General features: G+C 43.7%; 1 protein-coding gene across 1 annotated transcript in view; it reads right to left on the bottom strand.

Moving 5' to 3' along the window:
- kmt2ca (lysine (K)-specific methyltransferase 2Ca) overlaps nucleotides 1–23,198 on the bottom strand; it is a 420,190-nt gene that overhangs the window by 68,333 nt on the left and 328,659 nt on the right. Inside the window, exons 41-43 of the mRNA XM_070881651.1 lie at nucleotides 14,086–14,197; nucleotides 11,812–11,893; nucleotides 5,594–5,657 (exon numbers count right to left, since the gene is read on the bottom strand). Of these exons, the coding sequence (XP_070737752.1) occupies nucleotides 5,594–5,657; nucleotides 11,812–11,893; nucleotides 14,086–14,197 (258 nt within the window). The remainder of the gene's footprint in view (nucleotides 1–5,593; nucleotides 5,658–11,811; nucleotides 11,894–14,085; nucleotides 14,198–23,198) is intronic.

The raw sequence follows: 23,198 nt of genomic DNA, 5'->3' as shown, positions 1-23,198 counted from the left end.
GTGGAGAGGAGGGGGGAGAGTGGAGGAGGAGGGGGGAGAGTGGAGAGGAGGGGGGAGAGTGGAGAGGAGGGGGGAGAGTGGAGAGGAGGGGGGAGAGTGGAGAGGAGGGGGGAGAGTGGAGAGGAGGGGGAGAGTGGAGAGGAGGCGGGAGAGTGGAGAGGAGGCGGGAGAGTGGAGAGGAGGCGGGAGAGTGGAGAGGAGGCGGGAGAGTGGAGAGGAGGCGGGAGAGTGGAGAGGAGGCGGGAGAGTGGAGAGGAGGCGGGAGAGTGGAGAGGAGGCGGGAGAGTGGAGAGGAGGCGGGAGAGTGGAGAGGAGGCGGGAGAGTGGAGAGGAGGCGGGAGAGTGGAGAGGAGGCGGGAGAGTGGAGAGGAGGCGGGAGAGTGGAGAGGAGGCGGGAGAGTGGAGAGGAGGCGGGAGAGTGGAGGAGGGGAGGGGGAGAGAGGAGGAGGAGAGGGGGAGAGAGGAGGAGGGGAGGGGGGATAGAGGAGGAGGGGAGGGGGGAGAGGGGGGAGGGGGGAGAGAGGAGAGGAGGGGGAGAGAGGAGGAGGGGGGGGGAAGAGAGGTAAGGAGGGGAGGGGGAAGAGAGGAGGGGTGGGGAGAGTGGAGCTGAACGGGTGAGGGGGGGGTGAGGGGGAGAGGAGCTGAACGGGGGAGGGCTGAACGGGGAGGGGGAGTGCGCTGAACTGGGGGGGGGGAAGGAAGAGGGGGGCTGAGGGGGAGGAGAGAGGGGGGCTGAACGGGGGGGGGGGGGGGGGGAAGAGAGAGAGAGAGAGAGAGAGAGAGAGAGAGAGAGAGAGAGAGAGAGCGAGCGCTGAACGGGCCCCAGAAAGTGGTGAACCTGTGGAATTCTCTACCACAGAAAATTGTTGAGGCCAATTCACTAAATATATTAAAAAAGGAGTTAGATGTGGTCCTTACTACTAGGGGGATCAAGGGGTATGGTGAGAAAGCAGGAATGGGGTACTGAAGTTGCATGTTCAGCCATGAACTCATTGAATGGCGGTGCAGGCTCGAAGGGCCTACTCCTGCACCTATTTTCTATGTTTCTAAAGGATGGTATTCAATTGAAAACAAGGCATACAATGTTGCGAAGATTAGTGGTAGCCCAGAGGATTGGGAAACTTAGCAAACAGCAAAGAACAATTAAAAAAATAATAGTAAGATAGATTATGAGGGGAAATTAGCAAGAAATATATAAACAGACAGTAAGAGCTTCTATAGGTATATAAAAAGGAAGCGAGTAGTTAAAGTAAACATTGGTCCCTTCGAGGATGAGACTGGGGAATTAATAATGTGAACAGGGAAATGGCAGAGACTTTGAATAAATATTTTGCATTTCAAGGTAGAAGGCACTAAATGCATCCCAGTAATAGATAATCAAGGGGCTAGGGAGGAGGGAACTTAAAACAATCACTATCACGAGAGAAAAAGTACTAGGCAAACTAATGGGACTAAAGGTGGACAAGTCCCCTGGACCTGATGGACTCCATCCTAGGGTCTAAAAGAAGTAGCTGCAGATATAGTGGATGCATTGGTTGTAATCTACCAAAATTCCCTGGATTCTGGGAAGGTCCCAGCGGATTGGAAATCCGCAATCTAACGCCCCTATTTAAGGGAGACAGAAAGCAGGAAACTATAGACCAGTTAGCCTAGCATCTGTCACTGGGAAAATACTGGAGTTCATTATTAAGGAAGTAGTAGCAGGGCATTTGGAAAATCATAATACAATTAAGCAGAGTTAGCATGGTTTTATGAAAGGGAAATCATGTTTGATAAATTTGCTAGAGTTCTTTCGAGGATGTAACGATGGATAAAGGAGAACCAGTAAATGTAGTGTATCGATAAGGTGCCACATAAAAGGTTACTGCAAAGACGAGAGCTCAGGGGGTTGGGGGTAATATATTAGCATGGATAGAGGATTGGGTAACGAACAGAAAACAGAGAGTCGGGATAAATGGGTCATTTTCAGGTTGGCAAACTGTAACTAGTGGGGTGCCACAGGGATCAGTGCTGGGGCCTTAACTACTTACAATCTTTCTTAATGACTTGGATGAAGGGACCAAGTGTAATGTAGCCAAATTTGCTGATGAACAAAGATAGGTGGGAAAGAAAGTTGAGGGAGGTCACAAAGAATTTGCAAGGGGATATAGACAGGCTAAGTGAGTGGGCAAACATTGGGCAGATGGAGCAGAATGTGGGAAAATGCGAGTTATTATTTAAATGGAGGGAGATTACAAAATGTTGCGGTACATAGGGATCTGGGGGCCCTTGTACATGAAACATAAAAAGTTAGTATGCAGGTACAGCAAGTAATTAGGAAGGCAGATAGTATGTTAGCCTTTATTGCAAGGGGGATGGAGTACAAAAGTAGGGAAGTCCTGTACAGGGCATTGGTGAGGCCACACCTGGAGTAAGGCGTACAGTTTTAGGAAGGATATACTTGCATTGGAGGAAGTTCAGAGAAGGTTTACTAGGTTGATTCCTGAGATGATGGGGTTGTCATATGAAGAAAGGTTGCGCAGGTTGGACCTATACTCATTGAAGTTTAGAAGAATGAGAGGTGATCTTACTGAAACGTACAAGATTATGAGGGGCCTTGACAGGGTAGATGCAGAGAGGATGTTTCCCCTTGTGAAGGAATCTAGAATTAGGGGGACATAATTTCAGAAAAGGGGTCACCCATTTAAAACGGAGATGAGGAGGAATTTCTTCTTTCAAGAGGGTCGTGAATCTGTGGAATTCTCTACCCCAGAGAGCTGTGGAGGCTGGGTCATTGAATATATTTAAGGTGGAGATAGACAGATTGTTGAATGATAAGGGAGCCAAGGGTTATGGGGAGTGTGCAGGGAAGTGGCGTTGAGGCCAAGATCAGATCAGCCATGATCTTATTGAATCAGATAGGCTCGCGGGGCCAAATGGCTACTCCTGATCCTATTTCTTATGTTCTTATGTTGCCTCTTGGCGACATCATCCAGAAACACAGCATCAGTTTCCACATGTACACTGATGACACCCAGCTCGACCTCACTACCATTTCTCTCGACCCCTCCATGGTCTCTAAATTATCCAACATCCAGTTCTGGATGAGCAAAAATTTTCTCCAATTGAATATTGGGAAGACCGAGGCCATTGTTTTCAGTCCCTGCCACAAACTCCGTTCCTTAGCCACTGACTCCATCCCTCTCCCTGTTTGAGGCTGAACCAGACTATTCTCAACCTTGGTGTCATACTTGACCATAAAATGAGCTTTCAAACACATCCGCAGCATAACTAACACAGCTTATTTCCACCTCCCTAACATCGCCTGTCTCAGCTCATCTGCTGCTGAAGCCCTCATATCCATGCCTTTGTTACCTCTAGACTTGACTATTCCAACAGACTCCTGGCTGGCCTCCCACATTCTACGCTACGTAAACTAGGGGTGATCCAAAACTTGCACCATGTCCCGCTCACCCATCACCCCTGTGCTCGCTGACCTACATTGGCTTCCGGTTAAGCAACGCCTCAATTTCAAGATTCTCATCCTTATTTTCAAATCCCTCCATGGCCTCGCCTCGCCTCTCCCTATCTCTGTAATCTCCTCCAGCCCCACAAACCCACCCCCACCTCACCCAAGATGTCTGCTATCCTCTAAATCTGCTCTCCTGAGCATCCCTGATTATAATCCCTCAACTATTGGTGGCCGTGCCTTCTGTTGCCTAGGCCCCAAGCTATGGAACTCCCTGCCTAAACCTTTTTACCCTCTTTCAAGACACTCCTTAAAGCATACCTCTTTGACCAACCCTGCGCTAATTTCTACTTATGCTCTCGGTGTCAAATTCTTATCGCATCACACTGTGAAGCGCCTTGGGACGTTTCACTGCGTTAAAGGTTCAATATAAATACAAGCAGTTGTTGAAGGATGGTAATACTTACAGTACATCATTTCTGCAATACTGTACAGGAGTGTTACCCTAGTTTTTTTCCATTCACATACTGGTATAAGATTTGAATATACAATCTTCTGACCCAGAGACAAGAGCACTACCAGTAAGCTTGGATGAGTGAACTGACCTTTAATCTACCCTGATCTATCTCCTCATTTGGTTAGCTGCTGCTTAGTCACTGGTTTGTCTTAGGCTCTTTGCACAATCGGAAATTAATAATTGTTAAGACTGTCTAAATTTCTCTGTGCAAGAGACATAATGGCTCAGAGTTCTGTGAGGATCTACATAGTGAAAATGCTATTACAGTTCTCCTTGAAATGAAATGATGACGGCCGAAATAAAACAGGCAAGTGACATTGCTTTAAAAATTGTGGGCGAATTCTGAAGCCTACCTTGTCAGAATGCAAAACCAAACACTGCTGATCTACAATTAAGAGTTTTAAATTGACAATCTCATCAAATGAAAACAAACAGCAGTTTTCCATGCAAAAACTTTAAAGTCACACATTCAAAGTGATTCAAACAGCACACAAGAGCCAGACACTTACAAAACTTCAAAACAACTTGCATAAAACAGAACATGCTGAATCCCGAACTATCCAAATGAAACTCTGTCATGAAAGACGGAATTGACTCAAAATCAACCCAAATAGAACTGTACTGGATCCTAAGATTATGGAGCTCAAAACCTGTGGTATGAGGTGCAAACACATAAACCTTCTGTCTTAGAGATGCGTACTACCAGCTGATCCAGGCAGACAAATGCTAAGTGTGTATTCCTTAGAGGTTCAAAATTTTACACAGTGAAACCCATGACCAACGTTTCCCCAATTTTAAATTTGGGTGCGTGGTCCCTTCAACAGGCTGCACGGCCCATTCAAAGCTCCGCGCATGCGCAAAATTTCACATTTGAAAAGCTGGTCCCGGGCTGCGTGGTCGCTTAGCGGAAATGTTGCCCATGACAGAGTTTCAATTGCTTTAAAAAGCAAGAACTTGCAAATGTATAGCACCTTTCACATCCTCAAGACATCCCAAAGTGATTTTTGAAGTCATTGTTATGTAGGCAATGACAACAATTTGTGCAAAGCAAAGTCCCACAAACAGCAATGAGCTAAATGACCCATTAAACCAGTTGTGGAGTTGTTGGCTCCAGGACAAATGTTGGCCAAGAGACCAGGAGATCTCCTCTGCTCTTCTTTGAATAGTGCCATAGGACCCTTTACGTCACCTGAACAGGCAGACTGGGGTCTTGGTTTAACTTCTCAACCGAAGATACCACTTCTGGCAGTGGCAGCCGGCTTGTGCGCTCAAGACCTGGAGTGGGATTTGAACCCACAACTTTTTGACTCCGGCAAGAGTGTTACCATCGAGTCAGACTTACACTGATTCCTCGACATGAAATAAGGCAGCATAAGGAACTAAGTTTACAGCAGTTTTATTCCTGCTAAAATCAGGCCGTGGAATAATTTCTCTCGACTAATCCCCTTTAAACTATTTTCAGTATTATAGACAAGTAATTTTTGTTGATTTATTTTGTCTTGGAAAACATTTTGATGTAAGCTTCAAAAGGTTAAAACAGAGACATTTCCTTAAGCAGTTAAAATAACTGGACAAAATAAGAAACAACTGCAGTTTAAAAAAAACACCTACAAGGTACTGTTACTTACTCATAAAGCCTGGACCAAAAGATGGAGGGTTTGGGCGTGACATCTGAGGCGCCAAATTTGCATCCTGAAAACAATCCAATCAAAAGCAATATTTCAGCATTTTTTCCCACAATGAAATAATCTTCCAAACGAGAAAATAATTAACTATTACTATGTCTGAAACAATCAGATCACTCACTAAAAGACTCGCTGACCCACAACGGCAAGGTCATTTTTATGTTTGTAATTTAATTCATTATTATTTTTCTATTCTTATTCTCTTCCCAGGCTCCCTGTACCATAGCTTTCCCCAGAGATAAAGGCAGGTTAGATAATGGCTCACGGTCCTCTTCCAATAATGTTCTGTTGCTGGTTGCTGGGATGTGAATCGAACAGGTCACTGCAATAGTGACGCACCTGCTTTACCACACAATTGTAAAATGGTTCCCTCCTCTCTCTCCAGTTCATTCCTCCTGCTGGGATACAGTTCAACGGACACATTCAAGCCTCTAGAATCTTGCCTAAGCAGCCACTCCACATGAAATTGGCTTGTGTGGAGCATAAGCAACAGCATGGACCAGTTGGGCTGAATGATAATTTTCTTTGCTGCACATGATACATAACTAAGATGGTAAGTATTGGCAAGATTGCCCACTGTGGATGGCATTATAGCTGAAGCCTATAAAAGGCCCATCAGTCACAGTCGGGGAGCAGGAGTTCGAGGAGGCGCGGCGGGAGGTCGGAAGAGGAGGGCTATAAAAGGCCCATCAGTCACAGTCGGGGAGCGGCAGCATTGAGGAGGAGCTAGCTGGTGCAGCTGCAGCAGGGTGAGAAGGCAAAAAAGTAGAAAGAAATCGAAGGGTGATGTCACAGCCAAGGGGGGAAGTGATTGGTTGGTGATTGGTGAGTAGTTTTTCTTTATCTTTTCCTTTATCAGTCGATAACCTTTATCATTCTTGTTGCCAAATTAAGTTAATCTAAGGGTTAAGTCATGGCAGGAGAGGTCGGACATGTGTCATGCTCCTACATGTGCAGGAAGTTATCGGCTGCAGCACCTGACAGACCGCATTGCGGCACTGGAGCTGTGGGTTGATTTACTCTGGAGCATCCGCGATGCTAAGGATGTCGTGAATAGCACATTTAATGAGTTAGCCATGCCGCAGGTAAAGGTTACACAGCCAGATAGGGGATGGGTGACCAACAGGAAGAGCAGTGGAACGAAGGTAGTGCAGGGGTCCCCTGCGGTCATCCCCCTGCAAAACAGATACACCGCTTTGGGTACTGTTGAGGGGGATGACTCATCAGGGGAGAGCAGCAGCAGCTAAGTTCATGGCACTGTGGGTGGCTCTGCTGCACAGGAGGACAGGAAAAAGAATGGGAGAGCTATCGTGGTAGGGGATTCTATTGTAAGGGGAATAGACAGACGTTTCTGCGGCCGCAATCGAGACTCCAGGGTGGTATGTTGCCTCCCTGGTACAAGGGTCAAGGGTGTCTCGGAGCGACTGCAGGACATTTTGAAGGGGGAGGGGGAACAGCCAGTTGTCGTGGTGCATATAGTTACCAACGATATAAGTAAAAAATGGGATGAGGTCCTACAAGACGAATTTAGGGAGTTAGGAACTAAATTTAAAAAGTAGGACCTCAAAAGGTAGTAATCTCAGGATTGCTACCAGTGCCACATGCTAGTCAGAGTAGGAATCGCAGGAGAGCTCAGATGAATGTGTGACTTGAGGAGTGGTGCAGAAGGGAGGGATTCAAATTCCTGGGACATTGGAACCAGTTCTGGGGCAGGTGGGACCAGTACAAACCGGAGGGTCTGCAACTGGGCAGGACCAGAACCAATGTCCTAGGGGGGGGTGTTTGCTAGTGCTGTAGGGGAGGGGTTAAACTAATATGGCAGAGTGATGGGAACCTACGCAGGGAGACAGAGGGAAGTAGAATGGGGGTAGAAGCAAAAGATAGAAGGAAGAAAAGTAAAAGTAGAGGGCAGAGAAACCCAAGGCAAAAAGCAAAAAGGGCCACATTACAGCAAAATTCTAAAGGGACAAAGTGTGTTAAAAAGACAAGCCTGAAGGCTCTGTGCCTCAATGCTAGGAGTATTCGTAATAAGGTGGACGAATTAACTGCGCAGATAGCTGTTAACGGATATGATGTAATTGGCATCACGGAGACATGGCTCCAGGGTGACCAAGGCTGGGAATTCAACATCTAGGGGTATTCAACATTCAGGAAGGATACGCAGAGAGGAAAAGAAGGTGGGGTGGCGTTGCTGGTTAAAGAGGAAATTAACGCAATAGTAAGGAATGACATTAGCTTGGATGATGTGGAATCGGTATGGGTGGAGCTACGGAATACCAGAGGGCAGAAAACGCTAGTGGGAGTTGTGCACAGACCACCAAACATTAATAGTGAGGTTGGGGACAGCATCAAACAAGAAATTAGGGATGCGTGCAATAAAAGTACAGCAGTTATCATGGGCGACTTTAATCTACATATAGATTGGGCTAACCAAACTGGTAGCAATGCAGTGGAGGAGGATTTCCTGGAGTCTGTTAGGGATGGTTTTCTGGATCAATATGTCGAGGAACCAACTAGAGGGCTGGCTATCCTAGATTGGGTGATGTGTAATGAGAAAGGACTAATTAGCAATCTTGTTGTGGAGGCCCCTTAAGGAAGAGTGACCATAATATGGCAGAATACTTTATTAAGATGGAGAGTGACACAGTTAATTCAGACACTAGGGTCCTGAACTTAAGGAAAGGTAACTTCGATGGTATGAGACATGATTTGACTAGAATAGACTGGCGAACGATACTTAAAGGGGTTGACGGTAGATAAGCAATGGCAAACATTTAAAGATCACATGGATGAACTTCAACAATTGTACATCCCTGTCTGGAGCAAAAATAAAACGGGGAAGCTGGCTCAACCGTGGCTAACAAGGAAAATTAAGGACAGTGTTAAATCCAAGGAAGAGGCATATAAATTGGCCAGAAAAAGCAGCAAACCTGAGGACTGGGAGAATTTTATAATTTAGCAGAGGAGGACAAAGGATTTAATTAGGAGGGTGAAAATAGAGCACGAGAGGAAGCTTGCTAAGAACATAAAAACTGACTGCAAAATCTTCTATAGATATGTGAAGAGAAAAAGATTAGTGAAGACAAATGTAGGTCCCTTGCAGTCAGATTCAGGTGAATTTATAATGGCAAACAAAGAAATGGCAGACCAACTGAACAAATACTTTGGTTCTGACTTCACGAAGGAAGACACCAATAACCTTCCGGAAATACTTGGGGACCAAGGGTCTAGTGAGAAGGAGGAACTGAAGGAAATCCTTATTAGGCGGGAAATTGATGAGATTGAAGGCCAATAAATCCCTGGGGCCTGATAGTCTACATCCCAGAGTACTTAAGGAAGTGGCCCAAGAAATAGTGGATGCATTGGTGATCATTTTCCAACAGTCGATCGACTCTGGATAAGTTCCAATGGACTGGAGGGGAGCTAATGTAACACCACTTTTTAAGAAAGGGGGGAGAGAAAACGGGGAATTATAGGCCGGTTAGCCTGACATCAGTAGTGGGGAAAATGTTGGAATCAATTATTAAAGATGAAATAGCAGCGCATTTGGAAAGCAGTGACCGAATCGGTCCAAGTCAGCATGGATTTATGAAAGGGAAATCATGCTTGACAAATCTTCTAGAATTTTTTGAAGATTTAACATGTAGAGTGGACAAGGGAGAACCAGTGGATGTGGCGTATTTGGACTTTCAAAAGGCTTTTGACAAGGTCCCACACAAGGGATTGGTGTGCAAAATTAAAGCATATGGTATTGGGGTTAATGTACTGATGTGGATAGAGAACTGGTTGGCAGACAGGAAGCAAAGAGTCGGGATAAACGGGTCCTTTTCAGAATGGCAGGCAGTGACTAGTGGGGTGCCGCAGGGCTCAGTGCTGTGACCCCAGCTATTTACAACATACATTAGTGATTTAGATGAACGAATTGAGTGTAATATCTCCAAGTTTGCAGATGACACTAAGCTGGGTGGCGGTGTGAGCTATGAGGAGGACGCTAAGAGGCCGCAGGGTGACTTGGACAGGTTAGGTGAGTGGGCAAATGCATGGCAGATGCAGTATAATGCGGATAAATGTGAGGTTATCCGCATTGGTGGCAAAAACACGAAGGCAGATCATCTGAATGGCGAAGATTAGGAAAAGGGGAGGTGCAACGAGACCTGGGTGTCATGGTACATCAGTCATTGAAAGTTGGCATGCAGCTACAACAGGCGGCGAAGAAGGCAAATAGTATGTTGGCCTTCATAGCTAGGGGATTTAGTATAGGAGCAGGGAGGTCTTACTGCACAGTTGTACAGGCCTCACCTGGAATAGTGTGTTCAGTTTTGGTCTCCTAATCTGAGGAAGGACATTCTTGCTATTGAGGGAGTGCAGCAAAGGTTCACCAGACAGATTCCCGGGATGGCACGACTGACATATGAGGAGAGACTGGATCGACTGGGCCTGTATTCACTGGAGTTTAGAAGGATGAGAGGGGATCTCATAGAAACATATAAAATTCTGATGGGACTGGACAGGTTAGATGCAGGAAGAATGTTCCCAATGTTGGGGAAGTCCAGAACCAGGGGTCACAGTCTAAGGATAAGGGGTAAGCCATTTAGGACCGAGATGAGGAGAAACTTCTTCACTCAGAGAGCTGTTAACCTGTGGAATTCCCTACTGCAGAGAGTTGTTGATGCCAGTTCATTGGATATATTCAAGAGGGAGTTAGATATGGCCCTTACGGCTAAAGGGATCAAGGAGTATGCAGAGAAAGCAGGAAAGGGGTACTGAGGTGAATGATCAGCCATGATCTTATTGAATGGTGGTGCAGGCTCGAAGGGCCAAATGGCCTACTCCTGCACCTATTTTCTATGTTTCAATCTTACCATCAACCCAACGTCTGCATATTTTTCAACATGGGTAGGTGGACAGTAAATTAGGAACAGGAGTCCTGATTGATTTCATCCTTTCCAAGCATGGGAGCCAATGATCGTATTCTAGAGCGGCTAACAGCACAGGCCAAAATAAAATAGTTGCCCCTGCTGGGTTGGAACTGGGTTATGGTAATTTTCTTGACTAGCAAAGTAACAGCAGCAGTAACCTGCTGTCTTAGCAGAAGGCTGGCTTGGTTAAGAGTCTAGCAACAGGTACCCAGTGCAAGTTGGATTTATGTTAGATTTGTCTCTGACTAGAACGATTTTTATCGTTTTTTCAGATTAGCTGTCTGGTTAGGGTACAAGAATTTTTAACAACAGGAGAAGCGGTGGCAGCAGCTCCAGCCCGAAGGGGGGGGGAGGCGGGGTGGCTGGGAGAGAGGTCCTTTGTGGCCCTTTAAGGTGGTGGGGTAGCAGTCATTTTGGGGAGCGGGCTTCAGCGTCTCTGGTTGCCCTGGCAACTTCAGCTTTTCGCGCATGCCCAGAGAGTTTTTAAGCACAGACTTGAAGCTCCGCCCCTTCCAGACTAACTTCGGAGAGCTCTGCGTCAAATTCAAATATTTCTTTGGCAAAAGCCCTGATTTTTTTTTTGTCCTGGCGCAAACATACGCAAAAAATCATACGTTAACATGTGTGAGCGTCAAAAATCCAGCCAGTGGAAAATATGGGCCATGATGAAGTTATAAGGGCATACCACAGTTATGAACAAAGACTTAAAAAGAGCGATGAAGGTTAATGGGTTAACTGATTGCGATCTTCACGACTATAGTGGGCTATGATAAGGTAAATAGAGATAGATTAATTCTACTTGTTAGTGAGATGGTAAAAAGGCATTAAGTTTAAGATGATCACAAAAATCTCGAGCAATTAGGGATGGGCAAAAAATGCTGGCCTTGATAGGCCCACATCCCACGAGCAAATAAAAAAAATACAGGCGAAATTCAAATAAAATTGCTTTAGAAGGAGGGCATTCGAAGAAAACAAATCATGTCGAAGCAGAGTCCATAAATTCTTTTAAAATAAATTACTTGGAAAAGAGGAACATGAAAGAAACAAGGGAATAGTGGGACTTGACAAGTGGATTACGTGAAGAAAGATACCAGCACAGACTTCATGGGCCGAATGGCCAGTTTCTGTACTGTTAATACTGCGAATCTTTGAAGTGGGTAAAAGGGCAATTGTGCCCAAGAATCAGCAGGTTGGCACTGCTGTTTACAATATACTTCATAAATTATCTAATTAAATAACTACCGGGCTAGCTCCTTGGTGAATGGGATTCTGTCCACTGTCAGCACTCTGTGTGCTAGATATTTGCTGGCCCACGAATGGAAATCTGCAAGAAACAGAGAAAATACAGTTAGAAATCCAAGAAAATCTTACTGGCTTCTTCACGCGAACTTCAACTTTAAAGCGGAAGGTAACTATACAGGTAACTACCATCATCCTCTATAATCCTCTTGCGTAAACTGTTTTCCTGGTTTGGCCATTTCAAAATAAATCTTGGAAAGAACTCTCTAACCATTCTTTGGCAGCATGTAGTACAACTATGAATGCGTGACACAGACGCAGAAACTCCCTTCAGTGCAGCTGCTTGACAGAATAGGGATTTTTGTCTGCAGTAGAAATCAATTTTGTTTATTTCCTGTCCAGGCCTCAATTTCCATCAGTACTAGAGAATATTGAAGACCAATGTTCCCTGTAATTTTTCTTGGTGCGCGGGCCCTTTAACTGGCGACGCGGCTCATTCAATTTTTCGCGCATGCGCGGTTATTTCCACTGAAAAGCTGGTGAGCAGCCTGCGCAGGACCTCAAGCCCACTTCGCGGCCGCAGACTCTCTGGAACAAATAGCTACAGCCAACCTGCCCCATGGCTTTTGCCAGTAGCTCACCAGCTGATTTCCCATCCCCCTTGATCATCAACTAAGATAAGACACTTATTGCATGAAGAGTGATCTTGGCCCCAACACCATCACGCGATACTGAATTACCATGAAATCTTTTTATTTTCAACCAACAGACCTATCTCAATTTCTGGTCCTTTAAGTATATCGGCAGTTTAATAAATCTGAAAGCACAGCGAGTTCCTTGTACAAGAACTTGGTAAGGCCTCACCTGGAATACTGCGTCCAGTTTTGGTTTCCTCACATGGTGCGTAATATTGAGGCTTTGGAAAGGGTGCAGAGGACAGCCACTAGACTAGTGCTCAATATAAAGCACCTTGATTATCGAAATAGGCTAAAAGAGTTGGGACTCTATATCTTAGAGAAGCATAGACTTAGAGGTGTTCTGATTGAGGTTTATAAGATAATGAAGGGAATAGATTGTGTTCCAGCTGACAGCTTGTTCCAATCGGTTAGAGAGGACCAGGGTCACAAGTTTAAGCTGTATAAGGCCAGATCTAGGTTAGATGTGAGGAGATGGTTCTTTTCCCAGAGAATAGTGGAGCGCTGGAAGAAGCTGCTGTTTCATGCAGTGAACACCAATTCGCTGAATTCCTTCAAGCGAGACCTGAACCTATTTCTAGCAGATACGTAGGTACTGCGGGGAATTCAGGGCCAGAGTAATCTCCTGGACTAGTTTCAATCACCTAAATGGGTCGCAGAGGAATTTCACAGATCTCTTTCCACCAAATTGACTTTGGTTTTTAATGTGTTTTTTCGCCTCTCCCAGGAGATCACATGGTTTTCGGTGGGGTGGAGAGTGCATATATTATGATACACAAGCTATCACAATTGTGTAGGGCAGTCTTGATGGACCAGAGGGTCTTTATCTGTCCGCCACTGTTCATATGTTGTTCAGATAAGTCACTTAATTTTCATTTAACAATCAATCTCACGCACAAATTCTGGACAGTTCCAGAACAAGAACGTAAATCCATTGATAATTAAATGGACACTTTCTGGGATTCAGAAATAATGCATACTGTCTTAGCTACATAAGTTGTTAATACATTATGTATTTTTTTTTAAACTATGTTGCCCTGTACTAAACACAATGGTAGTCAGGGAAAGAGAGGACCTGCTTCCAGACTTTGTTTTCCTGCTCTATAAAGAGTTAAAAGGAATTGTGCAAGAACTACCCTGGTCAATTCCTCCTCCAAGTGTCCTATCTTTCACTGACAAAACACTTGGGCACCTACTCAATACTTCCTATGGAGAACTTAGCATGTAAAGATATATCTGTTACTTTCATAGCATGATTTCAGAAATCATGATACAATAACTGCATGACAACCATTCTTTAAGGGCGGACGGAGAAACTAGCAGAGCAATAGTCAAAAAGTTATATGCTGTACCTACTTGCATAGCCAACAGATGGCACAAGTCACTGTGTAGACAATAATAAATAGAAAATAAGTAAAGAGCAATATCAATTACCTTGGATTGGAATTAAGGCCAAGTGATTTTAAGTAGGGTTTGTGCACCATTTCTAACTCATTTCTCTAAATTAAGTAGATTTTCTTCCTGATGGAAAAGCCCATTTTCCTACAAAAGCAAATATTTACCAACACATGAAAATCATTACCTGTTCATCACTATTGGCGGCATTCCTAAATTACTTTGGGCCATAACTCTGTTGATTCCTTTTAATGCTACCATTTTTGCTTTCATTATAGGATCAGTAATTGCATCAAAATCTATAAAACAATGCAAGAACATTTGTATAATTATTCAACAGAAACATTTTTACATGAGTACAAGTATATAAAGTAACAACAATTCCCATTTTCTTTCCCCAAAAGGGCTCTCGTCAACTGGAACGAGAAGGAATAATTAGGCTTCAACATCTAAGTAAATGCTACCCCACCGATAGGGCAGGATCAGTATCTGTATCAGATGCATTATAATTTCCCTCTCTTTCCAAAATGGAATGCACTTCTAGTATGACGTGCAAATTCACTTCAAGACTGACCATGCAAATGATTTTGGATTGTTAAGTGGGTAACTGTGTCACATAGTCTATCAGCCATACAGACAAGGTTGGTCTTAAGTCTGACTCCGGTACGTGCAGTGTTAAGGCATATTAACCTCACGAGTGGCACTGGAAGGTAGATCTTGCACTATAACGCCATTTCTCAGTGAACAATCCGATTTCCATATATTTAATGGCAGTGCAGACCCAAAATTTTCATGGATCTAGCATTTTGCCACCATACTGGTCTGGTAGCACTGTTGATCTGATTCAGTGTGTGTGTGTGTGTGTGTGTGTGTGTGTGTGTGTGTTTGTTGCAAAGCAAGCATGGGGCTATGTGGGCTCAGTAAATTAATCCCAACATGGTGAAGTACTGAAAAATAAAATCTACAAAATATTGGAAAATATGTTTCTAAATGTGGTAGAGAAACCGAGGGATCTGGAATTACAGCTACGCAGATCAATAAAAATAGCGCCGCATGTTAATAAGACCTTAAAAAAGCCGAAGTTCATTTCTGGAGGGATAGAATTGAAAAGCAGAAAAGTTATATTAAACTTGGTTAGACCACATGATGCTATGAATAGTACAGGTCTCCATATTCTGAAAAGGATAGGGAAGCCTTGGAGAAGGTGCAAAATAGATGAACTAGAATAACACCAGAACGGAGAGGTTATAACTAGCAGAAAAAAGACTGAACAGGCTGGGACTCTTTCCTCCAGAAAAGAAAAGACTGAGGAGTGACCTGATGGAGGTCTTCCAGACCATGAAAAGGTTTGATAGGGTAGACATAGAGATGTTTCCACTTATGGGCGAGACCAGAACTAGGGGCCATAAATATAGGACAAGAATAAACTAATCCAACAATTCAGGAGCAACTTCTTTACCCAGAGTGGGTAGAATGTGGAGCTCGCTACCACAGCAAGTAGTTGAGGTGAATAGCATTGATGCATTTAAGGAGTAGCTGGATGAGCACATGTGGGAGAAAAGAATGGAAGAATATGTTGATGGGGTTAGATGAAGAGGGGAGGGAGGAAGCTCATGTGGAGCAGAACCCCGTAGGGACGAATGGCCTGTTTGTCCTGTAAATACTTCGTAATTACTAAAAAAAAACATGGTCCATTCTTTGTCATTATTTTTTTTTAATTAACTACTCTCCAAGTCTCCTAGAATATTTTCACTTGCTTATATTTACATTGTGTATGTTTTTTTTAAATATACACACATGTATTAAATATCTGCTATATTTTACTTTATTTAGCAGATTAATAAATGATAAATAGTCTAATTAAAAATGTTTTCAAATTTTACAAAGATGTCAAGCTGTCTTTTATTTTCATGTGTATAAAACATGGCTCCAAGGATTGTAAATAAACCCCTCTGGTCCACTCAGTTCCAACATAGAGAGAAGCTCCCAGTGTCGCCTCCTCCTTTATGCCAATAATGACATGAATTATATAGCCTACCACCTCCCTCCCAAATGTGATCTTACAGGAAAATTTCACCTAATGTCATCAACAAGATAGATAGTCAAAATAAATCACACATTAGATAGATAGATATATAGATTAAAACATCTGATTTATTACACATGTTGTTAGCTCAATTAATTATATATATTTATTATATATAAAATATATTATGCATAATGTATTTATATCATAAATGTTTAATATATATTTATCTAATCATGTATATAGCATTGAAATATTTATTTGACTTTACATATAATAGAAAGTTGGGAAAGATGCCTGTGTCGCATTAAGTATTTTCTTTATTGCTAACCCTTGTATATGAAAAATATTCCTAATACAGTGCCTGATGAATGGAGGTGATTGCAACCTGTCCCGGTTTGTATGAAAATGTATACGAGGTACTTGAAATGAATTTTGTACATTAATTTCCAACTTTGTATTTTTGTTTTATCTGGTTCTAAACCAGTATTTGCCAGGGTTTGGTGTGTGAAGTACAGATTGCCAGCAGGAATGTGATAGGGTATCAGTGCGTTGTGACATAGCAATGTTGGAACACACTGCATACATGTGGAATAGCAGGGCTTCGATTTCAGAACTGCCCTCCAACAGAACTATATCCAATCTGCAACTAGACAGGAAAAAGGGACCCTGGTTGATTAACAGCTGCTTTCCCTGAACTTGATCTAATGGTAAAAGTGCTGTTGGCCTTTTTCAGCTCAAGAAGCTCACCACCACCTAGAATACAGCTGTCAGCAGGTTTGGACTCTGTATCCACTCTCTCCATCACGAGTGCACTGTGGCTGCAGGATGTACTGCAGCCCAGCGACAGCTATCACAAAAGGAGGATAGGAGCAGCAATATATCATATCAACATCACCACCTCAGTGATTCCCTCCAAGTCACGCACAATCCTGACTGCGACATATCATTGAATTCTTTCAATTTCAATGGTCACCAATCCTGGAATTCCCTACCCAACACCATCGTGGGAGCAACATCTCAACAGGGGGCACAGCATCTTCTCAGGGCAACAAAGACATGAGCAGCATTCCCACACCCAGGGACAAATAAAATAAAAGCAATCTGGGATGGCGGGAATACTAACTCAGTATCCTATGAAGAGAGATGGGGGAAGAGAGAGAAAATAAATGACCACATTTCTCAGTCCTGAACACTGTCCAGCTATTCTCTACTTCAAGTTTGAATCTAGGGCCTGGAAGAACAAAGTACTGGCTTTATCTGTATTGGTCCCCATGGTCAAATAGCTCTCAGAACTGGGCTAGTTTGTATATTAAAAATGGTTGAAGGGTACATTGTCAAAGGGCTGCTGCTATCCACTGAACTGCACTCCAGCATAAGCTGCCACTTTCAGGAAAGGAGGGATAAAGAAGAACGGAAGAAATTCATTTATATCGAGACTTGTCACATCTCAGACTTTCCATGTCTCATATGCTTCACATAGTGAACTACAATGAATTAGCTAAGAAAATCTGAAAGAGCTGAGCAAATAAACTCCAACTTGCACCCAATGAACAGTCAGCTCCTGGAAACTATTGGGGCCTCAATTTGTTTAGATTGATGAGTCGGGCCTACCTCCTAGAAAAATGGCGATGGGACAGGAAGTCCACCACTTCCGTTTTAACTCTGCTATCTTCCCTGAGGGTGTTGAAATCGCCCCAACCAGTCAATAGCCTAGAACTGCTAACACTATCCTACAACTGTGTTGTGTTATAGTCATAGTATAAATTCTGAATCAGTTCGGGTCTTAACACAGATTCACATATGTAAGTTTTAGTGCTGGTGCAAACCAAAACCATTTTGCACAGATATTAAAATAATGCAAATCCTTCCTAAGTTGCTTCAATCTGGCATGGGGGGGGGGGGGGGGAGGATTGTGAATCTCATTCCAAAATAAATACTTTTTTTTTTTAACTTCATTGATATTCACTGAAGCAAATACATTCACTCCGACCTCTGAAGTGTTTAGAATTGTTTTCCCTAAACCCTTTGTTGCTCAAATAATAACTTGTAAAGAAAGTTGAAAATAACAATTACATTTTACTTTACAATTTTGTTTACATAAGAACATAAGAATTAGGAACAGGAGTAGGCCATCTAGCCCCTCGAGCCTGCTCCGCCATTCAACAAGTTCATGGCTGATCTGGCCGTGGACTCAGCTCCACTTACCCGCCCGCTCCCCACAACCCTCAATTCCCTTATTGGTTAAAAATCTATCTATCTGTGATTTGAATACATTCAATGAGCTAGCCTCAACTGCTTCCTTGGGCAGAGAATTCCACAGATTCACAACCCTCTGGGAGAAGAAATTCCTTCTCAACTCGGTTTTAAATTGGCTGCCCCGTATTTTGAGGCTGTGCCCCCTAGTTCTAGTCTCCCCGACCAGTGGAAACAACCTCTCTGCCTCTATCTTGTCTACCCCTTTCATTATTTTAAATGTTTCTATAAGATCACCCCTCATCCTTCTGAACTCCAACGAGTAAAGACCCAGTCTACTCAATCTATCATCATAAGGTAACCCCCTCATCTCTGGAATCAGCCTAGTGAATCATCTGCACATCAACTGGAATCTTATATTCTACAAGTTAAATAACAAAAGGTTTCTCACATTACGTTGTCACACAACACTTCAAGGTCAGGGAGAGAAAATGACAGAGAAAGAATGAAGTAAAAGAATAGCAGAATAATGAAAGCAAACAGAAAGCGAGTAAAACAGAACAGGTGAAGTGACCAAGGAAAAGGCTTGGATTTATATAGCGCCTTTCACAACCACTGGACGTCACAAAGCGCTTTACAGCCAATAAAGTACTTATGGAGTGTAGTCACTGTTGTAATGTAAGCAGCAGCATAAAAAGAGGACAGGGCAGTAGTCCAGCAGTAGCAGGGTGGGAGCTGAGGGGCCCGTCTCAAGTCGGAAGAGACCCTCATCAATCTATACAAATCAAGGCCCCAATGGTTAAAATCCAGCCGAATATTTCTGAGTCCGAGGGCTTGTCTGTAGGATCTTTACTGCCTTTCGGACAGCACTGAGTTCAACAATTTCAGATCATAACCTCTCCCCTAACCCCACCCCTCCCTCCCCACTCAGTTTTTTTTTGGACGGCAGCTGTTGCTGATCATTCTGCTATTCCCATTTACATCTCCTCTAGACCCACCTTTTGTTTCTTTACTTGTCCTATTACCATCACATTCCACCTTGCATTATTATCCCTTCTGACATTTAATCTCTCCTGCCTTCCACCCTATAACAGAGCTTCCTTTTTGTTGTTCTTCCTCCCCCCCCCCCCCCAACCTTTCCCCCACCTCTGTACTTGCTTAAAATCTGTTACATCTCTAACTTTTTCCAGTTCTGACGAAGGGTCATCGACCTTAAACGTTAACATAAGAACGTAAGAAATAGCAGGAGTAGGCTATTTGGCCCCTCGAGCCTGTTCCACCATGCAACAAGGTCATGGCGAATCTGATCTTTTCCTCAACTCCACTTTCTTGCCCGCTTCCCATAATCCTGGACTCTTCTATCATTCAAAAATCTGTCTGTCTCCACCGTAAATATATTCAATGACCCAGCCTACACAGCTCTCTGGGGGAGAGAATTCCAAAGATTCACAACCCTCAGAGAAGAAATTCCTCCTCATTTCTGTTTTAAATGGGTGACCCCTTATTCTGAAACTATGCCCCATAGTTCTAGATTCCCCACGAGGGAAAACATCCTCTCTGCATCTACAGAATGTTATATGTTTCAATAAGATCACCTCTCATTCTTCTAAACTCCAATGAGTAAATGCCCAACCTGCTCAACCTTTCGTCATATGATAACCCCTTCATCTCAGGAATCAACCTCGTGAATCTTCTCTGAACGGCCTCCAAAGCAAGTATATCCCTCCTTAAATAAGACCAAAACTGTATGCAGTACTCCAGCTGTGGCCTCACCAACGACCTGTACAGTTGTAGCAGGACTTCCCTACTTTTATACTCTATCCCCCTTGCAATAAAGACCAACATTCAATTTGTCTTCCTGATTACTTGCTGTACCTGCATGCTAACTTTGTGTGTTTCATGTACAAGGACACCCAGATCCTCTGTACCACAGCATTCTGTAATCTCTCCCCATTTAAATAATAATTTGCTTTTTTATTTTTCCTGCCAAAGTGGATAACATCGCATATTCCCACATTATATTCCATCTGCCAAATTAGCCTGTCTATATCCCTTTGCAGATTCATAGCGTTAACTCTGTCTCTCTCTCCACAGATGCTGCCTGACCTACTGAGCATTTCCAGCATTTTCTGTTTTTATTTCAGATTTCTAGCATCCACAGTATTTTCATTTTGTCTTGTATGTAGTTATTCACCGGGTCCAAATAGGAGTTCAATTTGCTCAGCTCTTTTAGATTTTCTTAGCTGATGCACTGTGTGAAGCAAATGAGGCATTTCTGAGACAAGTCTCTATGTAATTTAGTCATTCTTTTTTTTTTTACTGCAGTTTTAAATTTTACACTATAACCTTGGATGAAAACTTTTCCTGTATTCACAATGAAGCAAGAGGCGTTGAGGAGACCTATAAAAGGCCCGGGACCGGCAGGAGTTCAGAGAGGCGTTGAGGAGGCCGATAAAAGGCCCGGGAGCAGCGGGAGTTCGGAGATGCCTCGAGGAGGCTAGCTGGTGCAGGTGCGGGGCAGTAGGTAAACAAAGATGTAGAAAGAAATCGAAGGGTGACATCACAGCCAAGTGGGTAAGTGATTGGCTGGTGGGTTGTTGAGTATTTAAATTTTTTTTCTTCTTTTTATTTCCTTATCAGTAGGTAACCTTTGACATTGTTGCCAAATTAAGTTAATCCAAGGGTTGAGTCATGGTAGGAGAGCTCAGACACGTGTCATGCTCCTCCTGTGCTATGTGGGAAGTCAGGGACGCTTCCAGTGTCCCTGACGACTACATGTGCAGGAAGTGTATTCTGCTGCAGCACCTGACAGACCGCATTACGGCACTGGAACTGCGCATGGATTCACTCTGGAGCATCCGCGATGCTAAGGATGTCATGAATAGCATGTTTAGTGAGTTGGTCACACCGCAGGCAAAGTTTACTCAGGCAGATAAGGAATGGGTGAGCATCAGGCAGAGCAGTGGAAGGAAGGTAGTGCAGGGGTCCACTGCGGTCATCCCCCTCCAAAACAGATACACCATTTTGGGTACTGTTGGGTTGGGGGGGGGGGGGGGTGGGAAATGACTCATCAGGGGAGCAGCAGCAGCCGCCAAGTTCATGGCACAGTGGGTGGCTCTGCTGCACAGGAGGGCAGGAAAATGAGTGGGAGAGCTTTGGTGGGGTAGGGGATTATATTCAAAGGAGACTAGAATGGCGTTTCTGCGGCTGCAATCGAGACTCCAGGATGGTATGTTGCCTCCCTGGTGCAAGGGTCAAGGATGTCTCGGAGTGGCTGCAGGACATTCTGAAAAGGGAGGGTGAACAGCCAGTTGTCGTGGTGCATATAGGTACCAACGACATAAGTAAAAAATGGGATGAGGTCCCACAAGCTGAATTTAGGGAGCGAGGAGTTAAATTAAAAAGCAGGACCTCAAAAGGTAGTCATTTCAGGATTGCTACCAGTGCCACGTACTAGTCTATATAGGAATTGCAGGATAGCTAAGATGAATAGGTGGCTTGAGGAGTGGTGCAGGAAGGAAGGATTCAAATTCGTGAAACATTGGAACCGGTTCTGGGGGAGGTGGGACCAGTACAAACCAGACGGCCTGCACCTGGGCAGGACCGGAACCAATGTCCTCGGGGGAGTGTTTGCTAGTGCTGTTGGGGAGGTGTTAAACTAACATAACAGGGCGATGGGAATTTATGCAGGGAGACAGAGGGAAGTAAAATGTGGGCAGAAGCAAAAGGTAGAAAGAAGAAAAGTAAAAGTGGAGGGCAGAGAAACCCAAGGCAAAAATCAAAAAGGGCCACATTACAGCAAAAGTCTAAAGGGACAAAGTGTGTTAAAAAGACAAGCCTGAAGGCTCTGTGCCTCAATGCGAGGAGTATTCGTAATAACGTGGAAGAATTAACTGCGCATGCAGCTATTAACGAATATGATATAATTGGGATTACGGAGACATGGCTCCAGGGTGACCAAAGCTGGGAATTCAACATCCAGGGGTATTCAACATTCAGGAAGGATAGACAGAAAGGAAAAGGAAGCGGGGTAGCATTGCTGGTTAGGGATGAAATTAACGCAATAGTAAGGAAGGACACTAGCGTGGACAACGTGGAATCTGTATGGGTGGAGCTATGGAATACCAAAGGGCAAAAAACACTAGTGGGAGTTGTGTACAGACCCCCAAACAGTAGTAGAGCGGTTGGGGACAGCATCAAATAAGAAATTAGAGATGCATGCAATAAAGGTACAGCAGTTATCATGGGCAACTTTAATCTACATATAGATTGGGCTAATCAAACTGGTAGCAGTACGGTGGAAGAGGATTTCCTGAAGTTTATTAGGGATGGTTTTCTAGACCAATATGGCGAGAAACCAACTAGAGGGCTGACCATCCTAGACTGGGTGATGTGAAATGAGAAAGGACTAATTAGCAATCTTGTTGTGCGAGGCCCCTTGAGGAAGAGTGGCGATAATATGGTAGAATTCTTTATTAAGATGGATAGTGACATAGTTATTTCAGAGACTAGGGGTCCTGAACTTAAGGAAAGGTAACTTCGATGGTATGAGATGTTAATTGGCTAGAATAGACTGCCGAATGATACTCAAAGGGTTGACGGTGGATAGGCAATGGCAAATATTTAAAGAGCATAAGGATGAACATTAACAATTGTACATCCCTGTCTGGAGTAAAAATAAAATGGGGAAGGTGGCTCAACTGTGGCTAACAAGGGAAATTAGGGATAGTGTTAACTCCATGGAAGAAACATATAAATTGGTTAGAAAAAGCAGCAGACCTGAAGACGGGGAGAAATTTAGAATTCAGCAGAGGAGGACAAAACGTTTAATTAGGAGGGGCAAAATAGAGTATGAGGGGAAGCTTGCTGGGAACATAAAAACTGACTGCAAAAGCTTTAATAGATATGTGAAGAGAAAAAGATTAGTGAAGACAAACGTAGGTCCCTTGCAGTCAGATTCAGGTGAATTTATAATGGGAACAAAGAAATGGCAGACCAATTGAACAAATACTTTGGTTCTGTCTTCACAAAGGAAGACACAAATAATGTTCCGGAAATACTAGGGGACTGAGGGTCTA

Source organism: Pristiophorus japonicus, chromosome 5 (assembly GCF_044704955.1).
Source record: "Pristiophorus japonicus isolate sPriJap1 chromosome 5, sPriJap1.hap1, whole genome shotgun sequence".
NCBI lineage: Eukaryota > Metazoa > Chordata > Chondrichthyes > Pristiophoridae > Pristiophorus > Pristiophorus japonicus.
The sequence above is the reverse complement of the archived record's forward strand: the minus strand, read 5'-3'. Positions and strand labels throughout refer to the sequence as shown.